The sequence below is a fragment of the Emydura macquarii genome, unplaced genomic scaffold, assembly GCF_026122565.2.
Source record: "Emydura macquarii macquarii isolate MOO-44397 ecotype Brisbane River unplaced genomic scaffold, CSIRO-AGI_Emac_v2 contig_1390, whole genome shotgun sequence".
In the NCBI taxonomy this organism is placed as follows: domain Eukaryota; kingdom Metazoa; phylum Chordata; order Testudines; family Chelidae; genus Emydura; species Emydura macquarii.
This window is the reverse complement of record NW_027131527.1, coordinates 19,064,833-19,091,519: the sequence shown is the minus strand read 5'-3', so window position 1 is coordinate 19,091,519 and position 26,687 is coordinate 19,064,833. Positions and strand designations below refer to the sequence as shown.

Below are 26,687 nucleotides of genomic sequence, written 5' to 3'. Positions count from 1 at the left end.
TTACAATCACTGTTTAATTGTTATAACTGATACTAAAGAGACTAGGTGGGTGAGGTAATGTCTTTTATTGGACCAACTTCTGTTGCTAAGAGAGACAGACTTTTGAGAAAGAGCTTTGTGTACCTCAAAGGCTTGTCTCTCACCAACAGAAGTTGCTCCAATAAAAGATACTACCTCACACACTTTTTAGTATCCTGGGACTAACATGGCTACTACATTACATATAGTTGACACTACTCATTCTCACCATCCTAAGGGGATACTACTAGCCAGTCACCAACAGTGGGTTCCACAGACATGTTCTCAAATAAAACAGTTACTTTTGCTATATTAAGTGGATCTTCAAGCTGATGTACAGTGTGGATCCCACAACCCACCCTCCATCCCCACTTTTGGAGTCTTCAGCTACCACAGCCTTTGAATGGGGAGGGAAAGGGTCATGGCCTCTCTGCCCTTTTGACTTTACACAGGGGCACAAGGAGGTGCACGGACTTTTTTTTTAAAAAATCTGATTTTGTGCACATAAGGCTCATGTGCACCTGCAGTGTGGGTTCCACACCGACTGCAACATCTTGATGAACCGCAGTTCTTTGGGTTGGTTGCCTCCTAGATTTGTGGCTAAACTTTTCTCCCTATAGAGACATAACTAATTGAGCATTTTAGAGGAAGAAGATTTTGAGAGCTATGTAATGAGTTATAAGCCTGACATTTGGGTAAGTATTCCAAACCCTCATACGCTCAATCAAGTGATTGGCCTTCTAATTAGGAGACGAGAAATCTCTGACATCATAATTTGGACATTTATAATACAACTTTTCATTGCCTTTTATCTTTATAGCTGTTAGTAATAAAAAAAACAGTTTGGATTATTCTCAGACAAACTGTCAGAGGTAATCCCTGACCTTCTAAGAAGGGATCTAACTATAGCAACAAAGAAAAAACATTCATAGACATAACTATTCCACTATATAGTGAAGATAACTGGGAAGTCCCTGATATAGCCTGTTGATATATCAAATGAAATTTGACATGTTGCTTAAACATTTATCTCCATTTTTGTATGGAAAAGGTGAGGCACCTAATTCAGGAAAGCATCCCTTCTCTCTTTGAGTGATTGCTCATATGCATTCCAATGTAGGTGTGTGCGCGCCCCGTGCACAGATTCCCGGAACTTTTTTCCCTAGCAAGCCCCGCATGGCCAGCTCAGGCGCCCCCTGGAGTGCCGCGCTCATGTCGCGGTATAAAGGGCGCTGCTGGCTGCGCGGGTCCCCAGTTCCTTCTTTCCGCCTGTGACGGTTACTGGAACTATCGCCTCTTGCTGTGTGCAAGTAGCTCATTCCCTAGTTGTTTGACTGTTTTCAACGTTTCTTGTTATAGTAGTAGTTATAGAGTTCGTTAGTTTGTAGTTGTAGTGACAAGTTAGAACCCCGGACGGGGTCCTCTTCTGCTGGGAGTCATGCCGGGGTCCACAGGCTTTAAGAACTGTGTCTTGTGTACTAAAGCCTTTCCTATTAGTGACCCGCATGACCGCTGTCTCCGGTGCCTTGGAGAAGAACACCGTCGAGACAAATGTAAGATTTGTAAGTCCTTTAAGCCTCGGACCCAGAAAGAACGAGACGCGAGGCTAAAGGCGATTCTAATGGAGTCGGCGCTCCGTCCAGCTTCCGAGCCGTCCCGGTCTCCGTCGGCACCGAGTGTGTCGTCGGTGCGGAGCGCCCCCCACCGGCACCGCTTTCGGCACCGCCGCGGGCCTCTAAAGTGGCCAAGAAGACGGCACGGCCTTCGGCCGCACCCAAGATCTCCCTCCGGCCCGCGCAGGGTGGAGGAAGTACGGAGACGCCCCAGCCAAGCGCCGTTGAGATTACTCCGGCACCGGGGTCTCCACGCGGGCTGCCTCCCCCGACTCCTGGTAGTGGGGGAGTGCACCTGCAAGGGCCGTCGACGCCGGAGGCGTTTACTGCGGCACGAGCCCTCATGGCCTTGCCCACGCCTCCGTCCCCCCTCGGCCGAGGGACAAGGGACCCGCGTCTCGGGGCAAACCCGCGCTGGGTGGTCCCGGTGGTTGGAGACGCTCCCAATCTAAGTCTCCTGCCAGACGGTCACGGAGGGTGGAGAGCGTCGGCTCCCCTCCGAGCTCCGACTCTAGGTCGTCGAGCGACTCGGCACCGCGGCACCGTGGGCGGTCCCGAGTCCGTCGCCGGAGCCGCAGATCCAGCTCCGATTCGAGCGGGGACCGGGATTCGGGCTCACGATCTACGGTGCGGAGCCCGTCCCGGCACCGATCGAGGTCACTGTCGGTCGTTTCGAGAGGCAGCGACTCACATCTGGCGGCACCGCCGATCCCGGCACCGACGCCTGCTTCGGCACTGTTGCCGGCTCCGGCACCGGTGCAACCGGCACCGATGATGGCACCGTTGCAGCCGGCACCGATGATGGCACCGTTGCAACCGGCACCGGTGATGGCACCGGCACCGACCTCGGGACGGCTGGACTCCCTTCAGCGTCACCATCGTCGGCACCGCTCTCGGTCTCGAGGGGGCAAGCGGCATCGCAAGTCCTCTCGCCGCAGGGGCAGGTCGGGTGCGTCCTCCTCTCATCGCCGGCACCGCAGACGTCGGCACCGGTCCACGTCGTCCTCATCGGACCGCTCCACGCGTCGGCGACATAAGCGACGCACGGGGGGCTCTGGTGACACTAGGGCGGTGCGGCTCCATCAGCCTTCCCTGCAGGCTGCGGGGTGGGCCCAGGGACCTTGGCAGTGGCCGTATTGGGGACCCTGGAATGCCTCTATGCCCCAGGGCTAGGTGTCACTGCACTCTGTGGTGGCCCCCCCAGTCCCCCCGGCCCCTAAGGTTCATGAGCAGGGTTCGGAAGACTCGGACCCTGGGGAGGGACCCTCTTCCGCACCCCTACCCTTCTCTTCCTCATCGTCACCGGATGAGGCAGCAGCAAGGGATCGTAAAGGGCCCCTGTTTGACTTCAGGGCCCACCAAGACCTCCTAAAGAGGGCTGCTGAGAACTTGGGCATGGAGTTTAAGCTCATGTCTGAGGAGGAGGACTCCCTCTTTGGGCCCTCGGGCTCTCTGGGACCCTCCCGGGCGACCTTGCCAGTGCATGACAATGTCATGAAGATAGCGAGGAAGCTGTGGCAGACCCCTTCCTCCCTGCCTTCCACCTCTAAGGGGGTGGAACGGAAATATTATGTCCCCAAGGAACCCTTTGAATTTCTGTACAGCCACCCTGCGCCCAGTTCTCTGGTGGTCGATGCGGCCAACCAGAGGGACCGTCAGGGGGGTCAGGGTAGCACCCCTAAGGACAAGGAGGGCCGTAAACTGGACTTGTTCGGGAGGAAGATCTACTCTACTGCGGCGCTGCAGTTTAGAGTAGCGAACCACCAGGCCTTGTTTGGGAAGTATAATAAGAACCTGTGGGCCTCGATGCAGAGGTTTGCTTCCCAGCTGCCCCCTGACCAGGAGGCGGATTTTTCCACGGTTCTGCATGAAGGATCTGCGGTGGCTACCGCTGCGCTGCAGGCGGCTAGCGACGCGGCTGACACAGCCAGTAGGGCAATGGCCTCGGCGGTGGTGATGCGCCGCTGCTCGTGGCTTCAAGCCTCTGGCCTCACTCAAGAGGTTCAGCAGGCTATCCAGGACTTGCCGTTTGATGGCCTGGGTCTGTTTTCGGAAAAGACAGACGACAAGCTCCACGCTCTCAAGGACTCTCGGGCCACCCTGAAGTCTCTGGGGTTGTATACTCCTCAGGCCTCCAGGCAGCAGTCCAGACCGCAGGTCCAAGGGCAACCACCGCCCCCGCCCAGGCCGGCTCCTCGACCACCCCAGCAGAGGAGGGGTCGTGAGCGCTACCGCGGTCCCAGCAGGGGAGGCCGCCAGGGGTCCTCTGCGAGGGGCCAGCATGGGCCTGCAAAAGGGGGTAATCAGGCTAATAAACGTTTTTGACCCAGAGCAGGAGGGTAGTACTCTTCCTTCTCTCTGGGATCCTGGTCGGCCGTTTGGGGACAGGCTTCGCCCTTTTCTTTCAGAATGGGAAGCCATCACTACGGACCGCTGGGTCCTGGAGGTGATTGCTAAAGGGTATGCCCTCCAGCTTACAACCTCCCCTCCCAACACCCCCCCAAGGCTGTCCCCCATTGGGGATCCGGCCTCTGTTCAGCTCCTGGTGCAGGAGATTGGGTCGCTCCTCACGTTGGGGGCAGTGGAGGAAGTCCCACTGGCCGAAGAGGGCAGGGGCTTTTATTCTAAGTATTTCTTAATCCCCAAGGTGAAGGGAGGCCTTAGGCCCATTCTGGACCTCCGTGGCCTAAATAGATATATTAGGCGAGTTAAGTTTCATATGGTCTCTCTCGCCACAATCATTCCGGTCCTTGACCCAGGGGATTGGTATGCCGCCCTGGACTTGAAGGATGCATACTTTCACATCTCGATATTACCGGCCCATAGGCGGTTTTTGAGGTTTGTGGTAGCGGGACACCATTATCAGTTTCGGTCCCTACCCTTTGGGCTCTCCTCAGCACCCAGGGTTTTTACTAAGTGCATGGCTGTGGTAGTAGCCCACCTGCGCCGTAAAGGTGTTCAAATCTTCCCTTACCTGGATGACTGGTTAATCAGGGGGAGGTCGAGTGCCCATGTGAGACATAGTCTGTTCCTCACACGCGACTTGTGTGCTAGACTGGGGCTGATTATCAATGAGCAAAAGTCCACACTCACTCCGGTTCAATGTATTGAGTTTATTGGAGCCAGGTTAGATGCAGTACAAGCCAGAGCCTTCCTGCCTCAAGCAAGATTTGAGGCGATGGCAGCCATAATATCGGATCTCCACTTGTCCCCCATGACGACAGCCAGGCACTGCCTGCAGCTGTTGGGACATATGGCGGCTTCTACATATGTAGTGAGACTGGCCCGATTGAGGCTTAGACCTCTCCAGGCGTGGTTGAATTCGGTGTATGTACCACACAGGCATTCTCTAACTAGAGTGGTCCTGGTTCCCCCACAGGTGCTGTCGTCCCTCGATTGGTGGAGGGACCCCAGGGAAGTGATGATGGGAGTCCCCTTCAGAGAGTTCACCCCATCTGTGACGCTCATCACAGACGCATCCGATCGGGGATGGGGAGCCCACATTTCTCACGATCAGGGCACCCAAGGGCTTTGGTCTCTGGAGGAGAGAGCTCTGCACATCAATGTGCGCGAGCTCAGAGCAGTCCGGTTGGCCTGCAGGGCCTTCCTCCCCTTCCTCAGGGGCAGAGTGGTCCAAGTCCTTACGGACAATACGGCAGCCATGTTCTACATGAACAGGCAGGGGGGGCACGCTCCTCGGCACTTTGCCAGGAAGCCATTCACCTCTGGAACTTCGCGGTGAGACACGGTTTTCATTTATCTGCCTCTCACCTCCCGGGGGTACGAAACAGCGAGGCGGACCGCCTCAGCAGAATTTTTCTCCCCGCCACGAATGGTCCTTACACCAGGACATAGTGGCTTCCCTTTTCCAACGGTGGGGTTCTCCCCGTCTGGACCTGTTCGCTACAGCGGAGAACAGGAAATGCCCGAGGTTTTGCTCGCTCAGGGGTCGCGAGCCGGGCTCTCTGTCCGATGCCTTTTTGGTTCCCTGGACAGGGGAGTTAATGTATGCTTTTCCCCCTGTCCCGCTCCTGCCCCAAGTCCTCCTAAAGATCAAGAGGGACAGGGCGGACGTTATCCTGATTGCTCCAGCGTGGCCGAGGCAGCATTGGTACAGCATGCTGCTCGACCTCTCCATCACCGAACCGATTCCGCTACCCAGACGGTGCGACCTGATCTCCCAGGACCATGGGAGATTGTTGCACCCCGACCTGACCTCCCTCCACCTTACCGCCTGGAGACTTTGTGGCTGACGGAGGGAGAGAGGGCCTGTTCTATGCAGGTTCAACAGGTCCTCCTGGGCAGCAGGAAGCCGTCCACGCAAGTAACATACAAAGCTAAGTGGCGGAGGTTTTCGGGGTGGGCAGAAGCGAGAGGGTTACACCCTAGCATCTCCCCTATTCAGGCCATCCTGGAGTACTTACTGCAGCTTAAACTGCGGGCCTGGCTTTGGCCTCCCTCAAGGTCCACCTGGCAGCCATCTCGGCCTTCCACCAACCCATGGAGGGCCGCTCACTGTTTTCTCACCCTATGTCGGTGAGGTTCCTTAAGGGGGTGGAGAGGACTTTCCCTCAGGTGCGGGACCCGGTGCCACCCTGGGACCTCAACTTGGTCCTCAACGGGCTGATGGGTCACCCATTCGAGCCCTTGGCTACATGCTCCCTTCTACTCTTGTCATGGAAGGTGGCCTTCCTAGTGGCTATCACCTCGGCCAGAAGGGTCTCCGAACTGAGGGCGTTAACCTCGGAGCCCCCCTACACGGTTTTTTATAAGGATAAGGTCCGGCTGAGGCCTCCCCGGCTTTTATGCCTAAGGTGGTGTCTCAGTTCCACTGTAACCAGGACATTTTCCTTCCTGTGTTCTTTCCCAAACCCCATGGGTCGGAGGAGGAAAGGAGGGGACATTCGCTGGACGTCAGGCGAGCCTTGGCCTTCTATCTCGAGAGGACCAAGCCTTTCCGGAAGTCGACACAGCTCTTCGTGGCCGTGGCGGATAGGATGAAGGGCTTGCCTGTCTCCACCCAGCGCATCTCCAAGTGGATTACTGCCTGCATTAAAGCATGCTATGAGCAGGCAGGAGTACCCCTCCCAGGGCCGGTGAGAGCACACTCCACTAGGGCCCAGGCCTCTTCCGCAGCCTTTCTAGAGAGGGTTCCCCTGCAGGACATCTGCAGGGCAGCGACCTGGTCGTCAGTCCATACGTTCACGTCGCATTACGCCATCGTGGAACAAGCAAGGGAAGACGCAGGGTTCGGCAGAGCCGTGCTGTCTAGAGCAGGTCACCAATAACTCCTACCCTCCTCCAAGGTACGGCTACGCAATCACCTACATTGGAATGCATATGAGCAATCACTCGAAGAGAGAAAACAAGGTTACTTACCAGTAACTGTTGTTCTTCGAGATGTGTTGCTCATATCCATTCCAAACCCACCCCCCGTCCCCGCTGTCGGAGTTGGCAGAAAGAAGGGACTGGGGACCTGCGCAGCCAGCAGCGCCCTTTATACCGCGACATGAGCGCGGCACTCCAGGGGGTGCCTGAGCTGGCATGCGGGGCTTGCTAGGGAAAAAAGTTCCGGGAATCTGTGCACGGGGCGCGCACACACCTACATTGGAATGGATATGAGCAACACATCTCGAAGAACAACAGTTACTGGTAAGTAACCTTGTTTTTTTAGGGAGGACAGTTAAGCACATGCTTAAATGCTTTGCTGAATCAGAGCCTTGCTAAAAGCTACATAGTGAGTTGGTGCCAGAAAATGTGTTGGGGTCCAAGTTTCCTAATGAGTTTTCTGACAACTTGGCAGTCATGCTTCCCTGTGAATCAGTTATTCCTTTAACTTTTTAAAATCATAATAAATACATTTAATCCTAAATATATTTAACAGGAGGATTTATCTGAGATAATCTGATTTGACCTGTTCTTGTTTTCACAGCAATAATGCCATACCATGTAAAGAAGTGACTTAAGAGGCTTAATTCTTATCACTTATGTGATACAACTATATAAAACTATATAAAAACTATATAAAAAAATAATAATATGGAATTTTGAGATTTTATCAGGTTCTAGAGAATATTTTTGATCAGCATTAATATTTAGTCACTTATTCTATGCTATCATCAAACCAATAATTAATTCTTTGAAAATCGTGCCCTAATTAAAGCCAAACATGCTGAACCATCCTGAATTTAAAATTGACATTTCTGTTCATAATTCTAAGAAATGCAAATTAGTTTAACATGAGGGGTTTTTTTGTTTTTGTTTTTAAGAGCAAACTGTGCTCACTACTGACACATATGTTGACAGCATTATCTGAGAGGATTCTATTCTATTGTATGTAGATTTGTATACTGACCTCATCACCATAGTGCTTGCATGCCTTCCGATTAGTGCTCTAAGCATCATAACTAATGTTTGTCATGTGTTTGTTCTCTTATCCTCTTCCCAAGGAATGATGTGTGTGCAGTGTGGGATTTTTTTTCTTATATGAATAAAATATTTTGCCTTTTCAGGCTAGATTCCCAATGGTATTTAAGGTACTATTCACAAAAACAGTGGTTGCTGCCCCTGTTATACCTAATAGCCCAGTGCCCTAACCACTTGAGCTTTGGAGTCATTCTTTCTATCCCAATGAATATTTAAGTATTTTGTATAAAGTGCAACACTTTCAACAGGAGAGAGACCCACCTTAGAATAGCCAATAGCCTGATGTTTAGGGCATCTGGGAACAGAAGAGACGGGGGATCAGGTCCCAGTTCCAGAGTGGGGATTGGGATCTCTTTCTCACATCCCAAGTGAATACGCTAATCACTGAATTATTGCATATAAAGAGGGCATCACCTTGGCTTTGTCAATCTAGCCTTCATTTTCTTTGCTTTTATTAAAAATACCCCCAAATTAAACATTTTGTTCAACCCCAAATGAAATTCTTCTTAGGTTCACTGAAAACTCTAAAAAAACAAATTGGTTTCTGTTCAACTAGAACCAAATTTGTATTTATTGTTCTAGAACTACTAACCAACCAAAAATCAATTGGCACAGCTCTACTCAGTATGAGTAATGGTTGCAATATCCACCTGTAATTTAAACTACCTACATACAATGCATAGCAACCATTACACAGTAGTGCAACTCCTCACAGTTGGGTCTTAGAAGTATATTATAAGTTAGAAGGGGTTTTTAATTAGTGATCTTAAAGCTATTGTCTGAGTATCTATCCTCTGATGTGCTATAATACTATTAGTAGTTGCAGCAAAGTTAACCTTGTCAGCATTTGTAGCCTCAGAAAAACAGTGGTATTGAATTTTTACTTCACATTGCCTTTTACAGTTTATTCTACATCGTAGCCTGTGTCTTTACCCACAGAGTCAGCTAAACCAGTTAGTTTTAATAAACTGAAACCAAAGAGCCATATTTTAATAAAAATGGATGTAGCCTGGAGTGTTCAGCCTTGAGTAGAACATCTTTGTTCCTTAGTGAAATTGATCTCTCTAATGGAATAACTCCCTTATCCCAGCTTGCTATATTTAAATTCATGGAGCTATAGTACAACATTAAGCCTTCTTAGTGTATTCCTGTTTGCAAAAATGTTTACTGTTTCAAGAAGAAGTAATCCTTCTTTGTTGGAAACATTTGTGTAGACATAATAAATTGTTTGAAATCTTTCTGACAAACCAGTGCATTTAAAATTCTTTTGTAATATTGATCTGGCATTGGTAAGTCACACTGTTGTCAGATCAATAGTACTGCAACTAACTGACTCTGCCAAAAGTCATTAAAAATCAAACTGCCAGCCAATTGTGAGTTTCAAGAAAGCTCAGTTTGCTACTGGTTGTTTTGTAATGTTGTTTGTTTAAATGGTATTAGATGTGTTTCTCTCTTGATTAAACACTTTTAAAGAAGTGAAATTTGAAAGCAGTCACAGGTAAACGCTATAGGAATCCTTGCTGAAGATCGTAGTTTTTACTTTAACAGAGACAGTCCTGGGGAAAGGGAGCAGCAAGAGAGGAAAGGGATAACTTTTCAGTATATTTACTATATATCTTTCTTGCAGACAGCTTTCCTTAAAGTATTCTACAGAAAATGAACTATAATTATAGGGTAACCTTGGGCCTTGTTTGGCAAATAGAGACGATATGAGAGAAAGGATAATGTTTTATCTTGCCCATGCATTCTACTTTCAGCTGGATTTTGCTATCCCTTTCACAGGTTTAAATGCTGATTATTTTACAAAAACAAAACCAACAAAACATGTAACTAACAAAGCTGTACCAGATCTTCACCAGATTCCTTGTGTTGCATTTCTTTCCTCTACCCTGTTTCTTTTCTCCTTTGGTGAATTGGGCATACAGCAGTTGTTTTGGTAGGTGTGCATCAGGCATGCACACACAATGTCCGCTCCTCCTCAGCTGGTTCTGGATAATCAGGCCCCAACACTGAAGATGTTGGCCTCCATGAGGACACTGATGTTAGTACAGCGATCCTTCCACTTTATTGAGGATCTTCCAAAGAAAGTGCTGGTGCTTACATTTCCAGGTTTTTCAGGTGTTTTCTGTAGGTCACCCAAATCTCTCAGTCTTAGAGGAGAGTTGAGATTACCACCAGTTTATAAACCAAAACTTTTGTATGTGTTCTGATATTGTGGTTGTTGAATACCCAGTGGGACAGTCTGCCAAAGGCAAGGCTGGCACAATGGATTCTGTGCTGAATCTCAACGTCCATGGTTGCCCTCTATGAAAGAAGGCAAGATAGGATGAAGGGTTTGCTGTCAGTCCAATATTGGATCCCAAAGCCCTGTGACAGATGGTCTTGGATTAACATTTTCATAGCGGCTAGGAAAATGGAGAAGGGAGTGGATGCCAGTACGCAACCTTGCTTTTTCGCCAATTTGAATGTTGACGGGCTCAGAGGAGAGCTGCTATGCAGGTGGAGGTAGTCATCTGGTCATTGAGGAGTCTTACAATGGTAGTAAATTTGCTTGGGCAACCAAATTTGACATGATTTTCCACAGAGCCTCACAGTTGACAGAGTCGAAGGCTTTTGGTCAGATTGACAAAGACCATACACAGCTCCTGGTATTGTTCTTAACATTTTTCTTGGATCTGCCTAGTTGTGAAAATCATGTTACTGGTGCTTCATAATCATAATGGTCTGAAGCCAAATCAGGACTCTGGGAGTACTTCCTTTGCAAGAGGTAGCAGATGATTGAGAGGAGGGCAATGCCAATTGGCCCTATCTCCCTTTTAAAAAATGGTGACATTGTTAGCATTGCGTAAGTCAGTGGGGATTTCTTCAGTGTGCCAGATTTTGAGGAATAGCAAATGGAGCTTGTCAGTCAGTGTTTCTCCTCCTGGTTTCAGTACTTCAGCAGGACCTGATGCTTTATTGTTCTTCATTTGCTTATCTGCTTTACAAACCTCCTCACGTGTTAGGTTGTTGAGAGTTTTCCAGACTGGGTACTGAGAGGTGGAGTCAGTGGTGTCATCAGTGATAGCTGAGTCTCGATTTAGAAGCTTTTGGTAGTGGTCCTTCCAGTGCTCTTTGAAGGATTCATTGCCTTTAAGAAGGGTACTACCATCTTCATATCTCAGTGGTATGAGGCTACATGAGCTTGGTCCATAGAGAGTCTTTGTCTCATAGAAAAAGCTCCGCATATTATGTCTGTCATATCATGTTATTACTACTATTATTACCATGTTTTGAAGATTACGTTGAAAGTTGGCAGCAGAAGGCTAAATGGGCCAAATTTTGGGCTGGCATCAGCCTGTAACCTAGTTGTGCTTGTACTTTATGTGCAGTTGGTACTTGTAAAGCCTGCATTTCATGTTTAACATGAATTTGCACTTGTGCATTCAAATTAGAGTGATAGCTAATTAGCAGGTTTTCCACTCACAGACCTGCATAGATAAAACTTGCAGGTGTAATTATAGAGGTAAATTGTAAAACACATGACTGATTGTGTTTTCATGAGACCACTGTGGATCCATTGTATTTAAACCTTCAGTTCTTTTTCAAGTGCATGTTTCCATCTGTAACCCTCACCTGGGTACACATGTGCAGCATGCGCCTGAGTCTGGAAATTTTAATAAGTAGTGTCTGTTGGTCCGCATACGTGCAGTTGTTCTCCTCATGCTTCTGAGCTAGAGTAGAAGAGGCAGTGCAGGTTGACACCCCCCTCAGTTCCTTACCACCTCATGGCCTGAGTCAGAATCCAGCATCTTCTCTTTCTTCAGCTTTCAGTGAACCTGTAAATAGAATTGTAAATAGTTATTCTCTTTATCTTAGTACAGCTGTAATTTTAGTATAGTTTGAGTACTTTCCTTCCCAGGACTGGGGATTACCTCCCTGCAGTCTGGACGTATGCCAGAGTCCTAGGCTTCAGAGTCCTGCCCTAGATTTTTCTCCCATCAGTGGCAACACCAATGGTGTGTCTGCTGTCTGGATGAGACACATATTTCTGCAAAGTGCAGTATTTGTTGCTCATTTCCACCAAGAAATCATGAAGCCTGTTAGCTTCACCTTAGGAAACCCTGGGTGGAGAAGCACCAGAGGGAAACTTCTAAGCCAAGACTGCTTCCTCCTCTTCCTCATGCTTTGTATCACCAGTGTCCTGCCGAGCCTCTGTGCAAATGTCAGAAGACTGAGGCCCCGCTTTTCATCCCCCTCTACCAGCACAATGGCTTCTCATTCCCAGTCGTCTGCTAGGAGCCAATTTTGACATTTCATTCGGGACCCATTTACCGTCTCTGATGCCACCTACCCCTTCTTCTATCACTCTTGGGAGCTGTCTTACTCTTTTCACCCACAACTAGGAGTTAATCATGACAGACAGTTGGATCTTGGAGATTATCCATCAGGGATACTCCATAGAGTTCCTCTTCTTCCCTCCTCATGAATCCCTCTTCCATTCTCCCTTCGGGGACCATTCTCACAAGGTGCTTCTTCAACAGGAAGCAGAATCCCTATTATACCAAGGAGTGATAGAACACCTCCATCCTCAGTATAAAGGAACAAGTTTCTATTTGCCAAATTTCCTAGTCCCCAAAAAAGACAGAGGGTGGATACCCATTTTGGATCTTCAGCAACTCAACATCTTCATTCGGAAGTTAAGATTCAGGATGCTTACATTGGTGTCAATAATCCTCTCTCTTCAGGACATGTAATTCTCAGCTCTCAACATGAAAGATGCATATTCCCACAGGAGGTTCCTATGATTTATGCTGGGCTGCGAGCACTTTTGCAAGAGCCTTCCTCCCCCCAGGATAATTCTAAATGATGTGCAACCTGATTTCTTTGATTTCCTGCAGACTAAGGACTATAGTGAGAGCGTGTCTGTCACTTTTAGGCCATATGGCAGCATGTATCCACGTGACACCCTTTGTCAGGCTTCATCTATGATGCTACAGGCCTGGCTCAACTCTGTCTTCTTGCCCAACATGGATCACCTCAACTCCAAGGTGACCATTCCCACCAGGATCATCGCCTCCTTTGCTTTGTGGTCAAACCCAGGAAAGGTAAGAGTGGGAGTCCCCTTCTCTATTCCCACTCCCAGGATCACCACTGTAACAAATGTTTCCCTTCTGGGGAGAAGTGCCCATCTGAACAATTACACTGCACAGGGCACATGAACCCCCATGGGAGGCCAGACTACACATGATCATACTGGAGCTGTGGGCAGTCTGACTTCTGTGCAAGGCCCTCCTCCCATTCATATGCTCCCTCCATATCCAAGTGATGTTGCACAATACCATCACAGTGCTCTACATGAACAAACAGGGAGGAGCAAGTCCTCTCCTGATTTATCTGGAGGCAGTTAGGCTTTGGAACCGGCTCATCAGCCACAACATAACTATCCAGGCAGCATATCTCCTGGATATTCACAACTCCTTAGCAGACAACCCCAGCAGACACTTCTCAGCAGACCATGAGTGGGAAATCCACGACTCAGTTCTGACAGACGTATTCATGCCGTGGTATATGTAGTAGCATATACCAAACCTATATACAATAAGATCAAGCTTTAGCCACAAGTTTAGCCAATAAATTCCCCCTCTATTGCTCAAGGCAATGTTCCATTGTCATGGATGAACAGTTTCAGGTATCTCATTCCCTTGCTTCCACAGGTCCTGAGAAACATACATTGCAACGGGGCCAGCATCATTCTCCTAGCACCTTACTGACCCACAGTTTTGTTTCTCAGAGCTTCTGCTGATGTCAGCCCACTCTCCAATCAAGATCCACCCCTTTCAGAAGGACAAGGTATCCCTTCACTGCCTCCTCAAATTTCTCCTTAAGGTCATCTCCGAATTTCATATCAACCAGGGTATTGACTTAGCTGTCATTTTTCTGAAATCCCATGCTGCTTCTGAAGAGATTTCACTCCTTCGATGTCCAGTGTGTGCTGACTCTTTACCTGCAAAGAACCAAATCAATCAGAAAGAGATTAGCAGAGAGATCCTGAGTTCAAACCATGTTCTTTCAAAGAATTTCTGAGTGGGTTTCTCGCTGTCATCGAGTACTACAGGCTAGTTCACATCCTGCCTCCTGGCAGTGCAATAGCCCATGAGAGCACAGGCCACCCTGTAGCATCCCTGCAGGAAGTCCCAATATCGGACATGTGCAGAGCAGCTACCTGGAGTGCCATGCACACGTGTGCTAGACATTGTGCACTATTCCAGACCTCTGCTGTGGTTGCAGTAGTGGGATGTGTAGTAATGCAAATATCTTGCACCCACCTCCAATCTAAGCACTGCTTGCCAGTCACCCATGTGTGGACTACACATAGGGACCACCACTTGAAGAAATGAGGAATACTTACTGTAAATGGAAGTTCTTTGAGATGTGTGGTCCCTATCTGTATTCCACTACCTGCTCTTCATCCCCTCTGCTTTGCATCTGTTTGGATTCGGTGAGAAGAGGAACTTGAGAGGGCGTGGACTGATACTGCCTCTTATATTGTTGCTCGGAAGTACAATGAGACCTACTGCACATATGCGCGCCAGCGGACACTGCTTGTTATAAATGTCCGGACTCAAGTGCATGGTGCCCAGGCGTACCCACATGTGGACTACAGATACGGACCACACATCTTATTGTAAATAACCTCCATTAGTCATTGCTTGGTCTGATTCAGCTTTGTAATACTTGTATCTGAAATCTGTTGGTGATGTGGATTGCTGATTCTCTTTCCTGAGTTGCATTTTTTATGTATGTGAATAAATCTAATATGATTGCTCCTTTTGGTAGATAATTCACTGTTCATAGATGCAGAAATACTCTGCAGAGATTAAAGGAATTCTGCCTCTTTGGCTAGGCACCTATGTTAGTTTTGATAATATTAGCCATTTCACTTAAAACAAGCCCTTTGCAATTAACACATTAGAGCTTCAGATGAAATTTTTTTTACTAATCCTGTAATGAAAATGTTTTGATTTTTGCTGCCTTGTTTAATGCAACTTTAATTTCAAATTCCAACTCTTATATAAATTTAATCTTCTGGAGAAAATTCTGTTTGCTATCTTTAATATCGCTATGGGTGTTTGCACAAATGCTCACAAACTAGATTTAAGTTTACTAGTCTAATATGGCATGTGAGAGAGAGTAAAGATGGACTGACTTTATTGTTTGCTACTTTTAAACTAGGAGTTATTTGTATTTATAAGGAATGATGGTAATCATGGGAGGGGGTCATAAGTTAGTGTTTAGAACACAGAACTAAAAGGCAGGAATTCTGGGTTTATTCTGAATTCTGCCACAAGGTTACTGTGTAATCTTAATTGCATTCTCTGCCTGTTTTCTTCCTGTAAAATGGGGAATCTCTTCTATTTACTACTGTTTGCAAAGTTCTTTAATAGTCTTAGACAAAAGCTGATATAGATGCATAAAGCAGTATTAAAATTACTGAGCTTGAATTGGCAATATGATATTCTAGACTGACACCTTTCATGTTTGATAGACAAATCTTTGTACAATTTGGTTTCTTTGAATGACACATTTTTCCCCCTGTCCCTAGGTCTATTATTAGCAGAAGATTTTTCTGTATAGTTGGCACATTATACCTATATCGGTGTATTACAATATATGTAACTACTCTCCCAGTACCCGGCCTGCATTTCAACTGTTCTCCAAAGGTAAGTTTTTCTCTCTGCAATTCTATTTTGTAGCTTCTGTTCTTTTTCCTTTCTCCGTACTCCAGAGACCCTTAATAGCTATGAACAGCCCTCTTCGTTGTAACTCTTATATGACAAGTTGGAATGGCAGGGACTTTTCAAATCAGGAATGTTTTCTCCTTTTTCGATCAAAACAAAACATTTATGAAATCACAGGTTTCTTTTCTGTTGCTTGAACTTAGCTGGGATGCTTCGTTATGAGTTAGTTCAATGTTAAACTGTGTTATGGCACATTGCCACATAGAAGTTGTAGTATGGCATTCTGTTGATCCCCATTCTCCCCATGGACCAGGTTTCACAGCTGGAGTATATCTACAATATACGCAGTTCCCCATATAGTTTTATCAAAGGGGAATCCAGATGACATTATGAGAGAGAGAATTCTCCAGGGAACCTGACCTGTAGCAATGGAGCAATACACTGGATGGGAAGTGCAGTTTAATGTTTTGTTGAACTGATTTGAAACAAAACATCTCAGGTCAATTAAACAAAGTGAAATATTCCAATTTGTTTTGAACCTGACCCAAGGAGAAATATCTAATTTCCATTTTCCTAATAGAAAATCAAAGATTCTTGGAAAAATGAAAATTTTCCAACAAAAAAATTTGATTTTGTGGACAATACATTTTTTATCTTAATGATTTTCTGGTGGCTGGTTCCTAACCAACTCTACATACTCCCCTACATTTACAAGAATAAGCTATCCTGGTATAAGCATTTTTATATGGGTATAATTGCATCTGCACTGGTGGGTGAGGTTATATTATACGACTTCACTATGCCAGTTTCAAACCAATATATTTTAAGTGGTACAAAAACTATAGACAAACATAGTGCTGGCTTGATCTCTCTACAGCATTTCTCTACCTAGCCAGCCTAGATGTTAATTATGGCAATTGTTAAGCTTGAGAGAAATAATGTAATCACCCTATTTGAAACCTCCCCCACACGAGCACTCTATGGCTTTGTCCACATTTTTTTGCGCTGGTGAAGCTCCATTTACAAAGCAGAATTAGTTGACAAGGCATCTTAAAAATCCGACACCCCTGAACCTAGTTTACACCAGTATTTTCACTGTTCTTTTATGGGTGGAACTGCACTGATGAAGAAAAGTGCTTATGTGTTCTTAAAGTAGACAAACCCAGGATGTTTGGCTTCTAAGAGAACAAGTTCCAGTGTGTGTACTGTTCATTGGTGGAAAATTAACACTGCTTATTTGATGACAGTGGAGAGTTTGCCAAACCATATGTGGCTGCTTGGAGACATGAGTCTTTGTAAATTGAGGAATGGGTGGGGACTTGAAAAGGAGAATCAACACCAGTCAAACAGTGAGCCACTATGAAGTACAAAAACAAACCAGATACTATAGTTCCAAACTTGAGTAAATCTGTCATTTCTGAAAAGGAGCATTCTTTATTTCAACAGAAATTACACAGGTTTGCCAACATTTTAAATACCCATTGTAACAAGGGCTAACCTACGTTGTACTCTGGTACTGCTGAGCGTTTTAATATTTTAATTAGCTTCTCTTAATCTTACTACGGGATTTACATTTTCAATCCCAAAAATAACTTGTCATCTCTTCACTTAGTCATACATTGAAGGAAAAGATTAGGGGCTTGGGAGCATTCTAGGCTTTTATGGGTAATGTAAGTGTTTATAATCACGATGAAAGATACTAAACAGATCTTTAATAATAGAACTGTTTGTAAAGTACAATTCATACCTTCTGTTGCATTTTTAAAACAAGTATGAGCTATAAAATAAAGGAATATCAGTCTTCAGAAGATGAACATATCCGTAGTGACTGATTCCAATGGTGCATGTTTTGTTCTATTTATCAAATGGTTACCATGGTTACTTTAGACTGTGAACATCTTTAAAAATTAGATTAAGATCCAGCATGAAAAATTAGCTGGTTACTACACTAATCAATTAGATCCTAGCTGGTTAATACACTAATCCGTTAGAACCTATGCTTCTGGGCAGTTTGTGGGCATGCAATACGTTCTTTTCTTTGAATCAAATAAGGACCCTAATGTGCCCCTGTTATGCTTGCAAAAGAGTGTAAAAAATTCCGTTACTTCTGTGAGAGGCCTCTTTTGAATGAATGCAAATATCTGAATCACTCTAGCAAGTGTGAGCAGCCCAGGCAGTATGTTAAGAACACTCCATAAAATAGTGATTTTCAGGGGATGCGCAAAAACCTTTGTTTGGAGGGGGAGTAGAATCTTCACAAACAGATTTTATTAAAAATATGTTTCCCCTCTGGTGCATTCCAAAGGCAAATAAAAAATATTCTTCAGTAGTATATTTGAGCCTAAATCATCCATAGGCATGGATAGTTAAAACATCAAGAGGAAGAGAGAAACCCAGCCAGAGGTGTGTGGGAATCCACCTGGCCCTCCCACCTCCTGTTTGAATTGAAGTAAATTAATTGTTGTTTGTGCACACGCTTGTACCTTCTCTGGGGGGTTACACTAGTTGAATTTCTTTCAGAATGGAAACTAATGTTTTGAGGCCTCTTAGGTTTTACAGTCAGACTGCCTGTGGTTTGCTGGCAGTGAAACCCATGCCAGTGAGCTAGAGAAGGCTCCTCAGACTGCCAATGCTGAAAGGAAAGGGAAGCATATTCCCAGGACCAATATGGGATATGGATACTCCAGTGCATCTATGTGTTCCAGGGAGTGTAGATGAACAGAGGTCAACAATAGGGATCATAAGGAGAGGAAGGGGCTAAATGTAAAAAGACAGGCAGGGTCATCCCTATCCGTCTCATTAATAACTCCTTGTGCTTGGGATGGAAGACAGGTTTTCCATTCCAGTGGACTAGCTGAAGCCTGTGGTAGATAGTAAGCCTCTGAAGAACTAGAGCTTCGCCAGAGGTAAGAGAAGCCTGCACACTGTTTCTTGCCTCAGGCTGGGGGCAAGGAGACACTGTAATGCTGAATTTTAACGCCAAACTTGTACTTCCCACATGAAAGAAGAACACGTCATACACTTTCCCATTTATATCTGCTGTAAATATAAATGACAGTGTTACTGAAAAAGGTCGAGCTTTCATTACAGTGTGAGCTGGATGAATTTGGTGAGTCTCTTGTGTGTCTGTATTCTTTGGATGTGTGGAGTATATTTAGTGTTGTGACTGGGTGTTAAAGTATTATAAACAAGTTTTCCAGAACTTGTAAATTCTTTTGTTCTATGGATTTGTGTGGATATGTTTTGCCCTTAGCAGTTCTAACTGGATTTTAATAAGCTTTTGTGTGTGGAAACAGTATGAATGTATCTAGTTAGTATTAGTACTTCAGCAATCATTTTTCTATTTAATAAACTGTTTTTGAAAACAACATTGTGACACCCCGACTTTTGTGTTTTATCTTCTTTCCTGTCTTGCAAATCACAATTTCCCTTCATAATGTAGTTATTAGTGTTTGGCTTCTTCCATTGTTCAGTTCTCATTACCTGTTTGTCCATTGTTAACACTTTTCTCCCCCTCCGCCTATTTCTCCTTTCTCTCTTTCTTTGCATTGTCCCCTCCATTCCTTCAGTCATTATCTTTTCTTTGCTTACTCTTCTCCTCTCCAGTAATCTCACTTCTTCACAAATACCCTCTTTCTTCTTTTTTCTAACCTGTCTCTCCAGCCTATCCATATGGTCACCTTACACATCCTACTCATCCCAGTGCATTTATGCACTTGTGATAGGCAGGGGAATTTTACACCAGCTGTAGAACACAGACTCATGGGAGCAGAAGGTTGGGCTGGGTAAATTGCTCTTTCCCTATCCTTGCTTCAGAGGGGGTTACTGGAACAAATGGGTTTTTCAGCCCCTCTTCAGAGGGGTATAATTAGTATAGGTATGGTTTTATCTTCCTTTGGGGGAGAGGGAGGGTGTAGATAGGTAGTTCACAGATTGACTTTCTCCAGGAGATAGCCAAGGCACCAGCCTTCAGTTTTTCTGCTTTGGTGGGAATAGTGAATAACAACCAATAAGTGATGGTGTTTCCTGATCTTCTGTGTGAGATCTGTTCTGCTTTGTGAAGATTCAGCAGCCTGATGAAGGAGGCAGTGAATTGTATTGAACCTGTGCATGGGTAGCCTGGTTCCACAGCCAGAGGGAAATGGCCAGCCCAGTGAGCGAATGCGCAGTTGTCTAGCACTCACTGAATACAGGACCAATGTCCTGTGTTCCTTGCTGATGTTCGAGCCAACTTGTGGAAATGATACAACAGAGCTGGAAATGCTGTATGTCATTTATGGAATCATTTTCAACACTGGATCCACTGGTTGGTTGCCATATGAGGGGAGGGGTAATAATAGGGGAATATGGATAATCAGAACTATAATAGCTTACACCTTTTTTTATGGAGAGCTTTATGTCAAATTTGAGATGTTATCAGACCACATTAAATGTCAAGGGGGTATTTACTGTTTGATCAAGCTCATTCAATTGGACAATTCATCCAATTTACTATTGGATTAACTTCTGTAGGAACAACATTGTCACTAAGGGACTTTATTTAATTCATCCTAATTGTTTACAGTTTATCATTATCAAATGAAAAGGAAAATGGGGAGTTTACAAAAGTTAGTGAAAACACCCAAAAATTGCAGATTGTAGCTGGAAGAATTTGATTTATATTTAACATACTTTCTTTTTGTGACGGTGTTGGGATTCAGAATATTTGTTAGATGAGATTTAAAAAAACCCAGACATTTGCAGTCTGTGGCATTCATTGCATGGAATTTTACTGGTGCTACAGATGTTCCTGCTGCTTGATTTGCTTAGCCCATCATCTTATCATCCCAGGAAACTATTCCATGTTTTTCTAGCTATTGTTTTTTTGCTTTGCATTGGTCCATAAGTCATTGGAAGACATTTGTAAGTTGCATGACAGCTAATGTAGTAACATAACCTGATTTTTTCCTTCACAAATACATCCGTTTACCAATAGAAACCCTGAATTCTAGGAATTGGATCTAGGCAATACTATATACATTTGATTAATCTGTCAGTCTCAGATCTGTATTTTGACCACCTGTCCTTAGTTTCTGGGCTGTTTAATTCTTAGGGGGAAAAAAGCCAAATGTAAAAGATATTTTTCTATTGCTATACAAATTCCTTTGCTATTCACGTAAAGAAGATAGAAAAGCTGTTTTGCTAAGAGTTGTTTTCCTTCTTTCCCACGATTTCACAATATATGTACAGGGCTTACAAAGTATTCATAGTTACGACTATGTAATTCCCACTGAGAAAACTAAACAATTACCTAACTTTAAAGGCTCCCACTAGAATCATTTTTCCTTACAGTAATGAACATTATTGAATGTTGCCAGCAAAATGTCTGTAGAGGAATGTCTTAAATGGCAGCACTTATAAATATTTATGCATACCAGAAATGATTTCATCTTACCTGTTTTAGTGTTACCATAACTGATAGCACACTAAAATTATGGCATATTAATTGTGAGATGTAATGGCAGTACCGATGGAGTTACTACTTTGATCCAATACAGCACCAAAAAGATATCATGTTGATTATTTCAGTTGAAGGTGAATGAGTTAATTGCGGGGTATTTGTTAGTTTCCATATATCCCCAAACTATTTGCTGTCTGCTGTGAAATGGGAAGGTCCCTGACAGTTTATTTTCTTAGGCAAGTTTCCATAATTTTTGGTCTCCTATCTTTGAAAATACAAATCCATTTAATTAGAGTAACGCTGCAGTAACATCCCAGTAATGTTTTCTGCATGTTATAATCCCAAAATAATTCCTTTATTTTTTTCACCATTATTATGTATTGTAATTGTAGTCTTAAAGTCTTATCTTTTTTTGTCCCATAGATATTTGGCAGTAGTCTTTGGAAGCAGTTTTCTTATTAAATATCTCATATGTAAAGTTATCAAGATAAAGGGTCTGATCACATAAATTAGTAAGCATTCTCAAGTCCTATTGGTAACAGTGAGAGTCAGAATTGTTCAGCACTGTATTGGAGATGCTTGACACCTTGCAGTGTAATTCCCTTTCTCAGAATCCAAGTGTTAACCTTTCATATTTTAACACAGTGTGCAATAACCGTGGTTAAATATGTTCTTTTCTTCTTCCACCAGCTCTTTGGAGATTGGGAGTCCCACTTCAGGAGGATAATGAAATTGCTTGCTGGAGGAGGGTTATCTATCACAGGATCCCACAACATGTGTGGCGACTATCTGTACAGTGGCCACACAGTCATGTTAACACTTACATATTTATTTATCAAAGAGTGTAAGTTCATGACAATGTTTGTGGAATTTAATTTTATATATAATTAATGACTAAAGAATGTTCACTGTCTTGATCCATTAATAGTGACTAACCCAGCTTGTTCAAGTCTATTCAGTAATGTAAAACAATAATGAATGCTTTATTGAATATGAAAACAGGTAAAAATGGAATAAAACACTTTACTGTATGATTTATACTTGGATCATTCATTCTTATTAAAGTATATTTTGAGTAGAACATTATATGAACCTTGCTTCATGCTCACTGAATGTAGTGCTTTTGATCCAAGTATTTCAGTAGTTTAAAAACACAAGCCTCCTCATACCTCAGTTTAGCAGGCAAATATTAGCAGATCTGTTTTACAGAATGGGAAACGTGGCACAAAAAAGCTAAGTGACTTTCCCAAAGATACTGGAAGTTGTGTGCATACAGCTGAAGGGATGATCGGGCCCAAAAGTACATGTAAACATACACACACACTCTCTCTCTCACACACAGTAAGAGAAAAAAGGAATTACAGTAGCCATGTAGTATGTATAATTACAGACTCAAAGTACTATATATGGCTATAGGGGCTTTGAGTTTTGAAGTCTGAGATAAACCAGCCAAATATTCACAGGTGTAATTTTTTGAAGATTCAATTAGCCTTTCCTTTTTTTAGTATATGACTGCCTGTTGTTGGCAGTTGTCATGTGTGTAGGCTCTCTCTGTATACTCTCCCAGCCCAGCACAGATAGTTGGTTCAGCAGACCTCGATAGTACTAACCAGAAAGAAAGACCACACACATGGTTCAATGGCAAAGGCCAGGTTTATTGGCCTCAAGGCACAGTACTAGCACCATGGCTCTGTGATTACAGGTACACTAACACATGACTGCCCAGTGGCAAGGAGTGGCTTAGTCAGCAGTGGGTGTCTCTGCTGTCTCCTTGGCCACACAAAGGGTTAAAGCGAGGTACCCTGATATTTATAGACCGAGGCAAACAATTTAAGTATCACCTTACATGTTTCATGACATCTGCTTGTTACCTCTCCTTGTATCTTGCTCCAGGTTTCTCAGGCAAAACATCCCTGTTCATCACTTTTGTCAAACCCTTTTATCTGGTGTTAGGTCAGGATGTACCTGAGCTAATTTTTTGGAGTGTTTTTACACACATACCAAGCATTTGCTGCTTCTTAGGAGTGCTAGTGTTTTAGCAACACTAGCAGTATCTTTGCCAAGGTCATGTACTGGATAGTAAACTTGTAAGCATCTGTTTTTGATACATGACATGATTTTGGTTCATGACATGGCCTAACTTTGCAGACTATGGTTCAGGCCCCAGATCTTACACCATACCCAATGCTCTAGGCTTTCTCTCTCCTACACCTATGAATACATTTTAAAAAATTATTCTGATTACTTTTCGCACTGAGAAGTAAACATTAATTATTTTGCAATCCCGTCATTCCTGTCATAAACCGTATTGTGCAATTCACGTGTATAATTCTCTAACAGTCTCCAGTTTCTGATTATAAATTACTGGCTTCCTGAGTAATAAATTAAAGTTTAAGTAATGTTATCAACACACTTTTATATGATGAAATAGTAATTATTTTTGCTTGCTTTCAGATTCACCTCGGCGACTCTGGTGGTATCATTGGATTTGCTGGACGCTTAGCATAGTTGGGATGTTCTGTATTCTCTTGGCTCATGACCACTACACTGTGGATGTGGTGGTGGCTTACTACATCACTACAAGACTTTTCTGGTGGTATCACACAATGGCCAATCAGCAAGTGAGTTTTTCCTCAAATATTTGGTTCTCCTTGGCTCTTCTTCTTCTTTTTTAGACCATCAAAGGATGAATTCTGATATGTTGTTTTGAAGACTTTTAACCAGGAAATATGCTGTTTTGGATTTTTGCTTTTTTTTTTTTTTTTTCCTATTTGGATGCAGGTTTGTGACTCCTCCTCCCCCCCCCTCCCCCTTCAGGTATGAATCTCTCGATAGCCATTCATGCTTTAGTAACTTCCAGACTGGGTTGCTGAAAAGCTACGGGCTAACCATTTGGAAACTTTACCTACTGCATTGCTTGAATACCAAATTATTTACTGGTGTTTCACACAAGAAGCATACTGTGCTCCATAACACTGACTTGCTTTATATATGGTCCTGTTATAGATGTTTCTTTATATCTGGAAAGTTCTTTATAGTGTGGATCCTCCAGCTGTCTTTAAACATTCTCTCATCTAAGATTCCTTCTTGACAGTTGAAACTTGCTGTTCCTGACAGCAGCTGACAGCCCCTAGGGGATAGGGAGTTGCCATAGGGCTCTCAAATCCATCATTTGCTTTCTCACTTGGTCCAGTGGAGCTGCAGTTTGACTGTTAGGACATGTTCTGTTTATTCAGACTTTTATTGGAGGAAGGGAGGCTAGCGGAGAGTTTTTGGGGAGCAGTGGGTAGGAAGCATATGAAAAATAATTATTTGTATCCTGCTGAAGTTTTGTCAATGTAGATTGCTTTTGGTATGTGTTCATATTGTTAATGTAAATGTGCTCAGGGATATGAGGCAGGCATTATGTAAATTGAAACTATAAATTTATGGAGAACTGCAAAAGAATGGTTGCAAATAGTGTATATTAAAATCAGAAGAGAAATTGCTGAGCTTGTTTGTAATTATTTTTTTCCTAATTATCTCTGTACAGGTGCTAAAAGAAGCTTCCCAAACTAACCTCCTTGCACGGGTGTGGTGGTACAGGCCCTTCCAGTACTTTGAAAAGAATGTTCAAGGAATTGTACCTCGCTCTTACAGTTGGCCAGTGCTGCATCTGGGTAGGCAAGCTAAATACAGCAGACTGGTGAATGACACATAACAGCTATAAAAAGTGGGGGGAAAGGAACTGTCCAAAATGCTCAGAACTCCACGAGAGAAGATGCCATAACAAAAAAGTGAACTGCTCCCTAATCCTTTATCTTTTAAACATTACCTTGACTTAACCTATTCAGTTACCTGGTAAGCACTGTGATCTTTTTTTCTCTCCAAAGTATCTGCGTTGGACAACAATAAAGAAAATTTAACTTATCATGCACTGTATACATTTCTTGTTAATAGATTTGGTATTTACATTACCCATCACCATGTTCCTTTGTATATGATCTAACAGCATAAATGAAAACTTTTATATCATATGTTCTGGTCTTTCCAGTCACATCTGGGAATAAAGCATATTATTTTCTTGGGAAAACATACTTTTCATATCTCTTGCCCCAAAGATTGGGCTGTAAGCCATTTTCTAGCAAATATCTATATGAAGGTTTCTAAATACCTGACCTGGGGTAAAATTAAAACTCTTTTTACCTGTTACAGCAATGTTACAAATAAAATAATAGACACAGAAAGGTTTTAGTAACTTTTGATTTTGTAAAATCTGCAGTGACAGTGTCAAAAAGTGCAAAAAATAATATTCTGTTGTAAAGTGATTTTCTAAGTATTTCCTAACTTTATTTTTCAAAATGTGTATGAAAATTAAATTTAAAAAGATTTTTACATGTCAGAGAAAAGAGAGTTAAAATAAAAACTGCTTCTTGGAAGAGAGAGAGAGAGAGATTTGTCTATGTTTCTAGTGCCTTTCTTGTCTTGATTGTATGGTCAGTAGGCAGTCTTAAATGTTTTTATTTAAAATAAAATATTCCATGAAAATGCAATTATATGTACTGTATACATTAATAAATTTTACATTTATAGCTAAATTAAACTGGAAATTTACTTAAAATGTTGAAATTGCTATTAGTGGGGAAAAACCAAATCAAAGGCTCGGATCTTGTTCACACATTGTGGGCAGATCATGGTGAAATGTACCGTTTAAATTATTTTATTATCTACTCAGTAGCTGGATTTTAACTGTATCAAGACAACAGCCATGGATTCCTTTTTTCAGGCGTTTTACTGATCACTGACTTCAAACTGAATAGTTTCTCCATCCTTTAATGAAAATGTTGTTGAAAAACAACAAAAATAATCTATTTCTTTAAAATATATTTGTGCAGAAACTGCATGTACCTCTAAGTTTCACTCCTACCATACATACTGTATGTTTGGGGAAGTATTCTATCCTATACTTGCCAACGTGCAGAACAAAATAGTTTTTTAAGAATGAAGAAGATATCCAGCCAGTATTTTACGTGAAGCAGAATTATCTTCTGTAGAGTTTTTGTGTATTCACAAGATGATATTTGTATTGTAAAACAATAATGGTGAAGGAAAATAAAGAGACTTTTAAAAAATATAGTTTCCTTTGTCTTTTCAATATGTCTTAAATATCGTAGGTTTACACTTCAGAACCTTACCTTATGTGTTTTCTTGATCAGCAGGTCCTTAGAATTGGGGACTTTATGGAAACAACATTCATTTTTAGCCAGTGTTCACATTTAACAAGTCAGTGCCTTATTTTTAAATAAATGCTATGCAATAGTACTAATATTTAAAGGTGTGATAGTAGGTCTGACAAGCCTTCTTTTGAACCATTATTTGAACATTACCAGGCCTTGAAAAATCTACCCAAAAATTAGTAATCCAAGATGTAAACCTCATAGCTGGGGAAAATACTCGTGTCCATACGCACAAAGCTATGCCCTCTGCTAT

The 26,687-nt window shown here is 43.4% G+C and overlaps 1 protein-coding gene across 6 annotated transcripts in view; it reads left to right on the top strand.

Moving 5' to 3' along the window:
• The window catches only part of SGMS1 (sphingomyelin synthase 1), a 167,007-nt gene extending 140,676 nt beyond the window's left edge, over positions 1-26,331 (top strand). For all 6 annotated transcript variants that reach the window (XM_067552770.1, XM_067552773.1, XM_067552775.1 and 3 more), the window contains 4 exons: positions 15,643-15,760; positions 21,909-22,062; positions 23,673-23,839; positions 24,751-26,331. In XM_067552770.1, coding sequence (XP_067408871.1) covers positions 15,643-15,760; positions 21,909-22,062; positions 23,673-23,839; positions 24,751-24,918 — 607 coding nt within the window. In that variant the 3' untranslated portion in view covers positions 24,919-26,331. The remainder of the gene's footprint in view (positions 1-15,642; positions 15,761-21,908; positions 22,063-23,672; positions 23,840-24,750) is intronic.
• Positions 26,332-26,687: the final 356 nt, after the last annotated feature.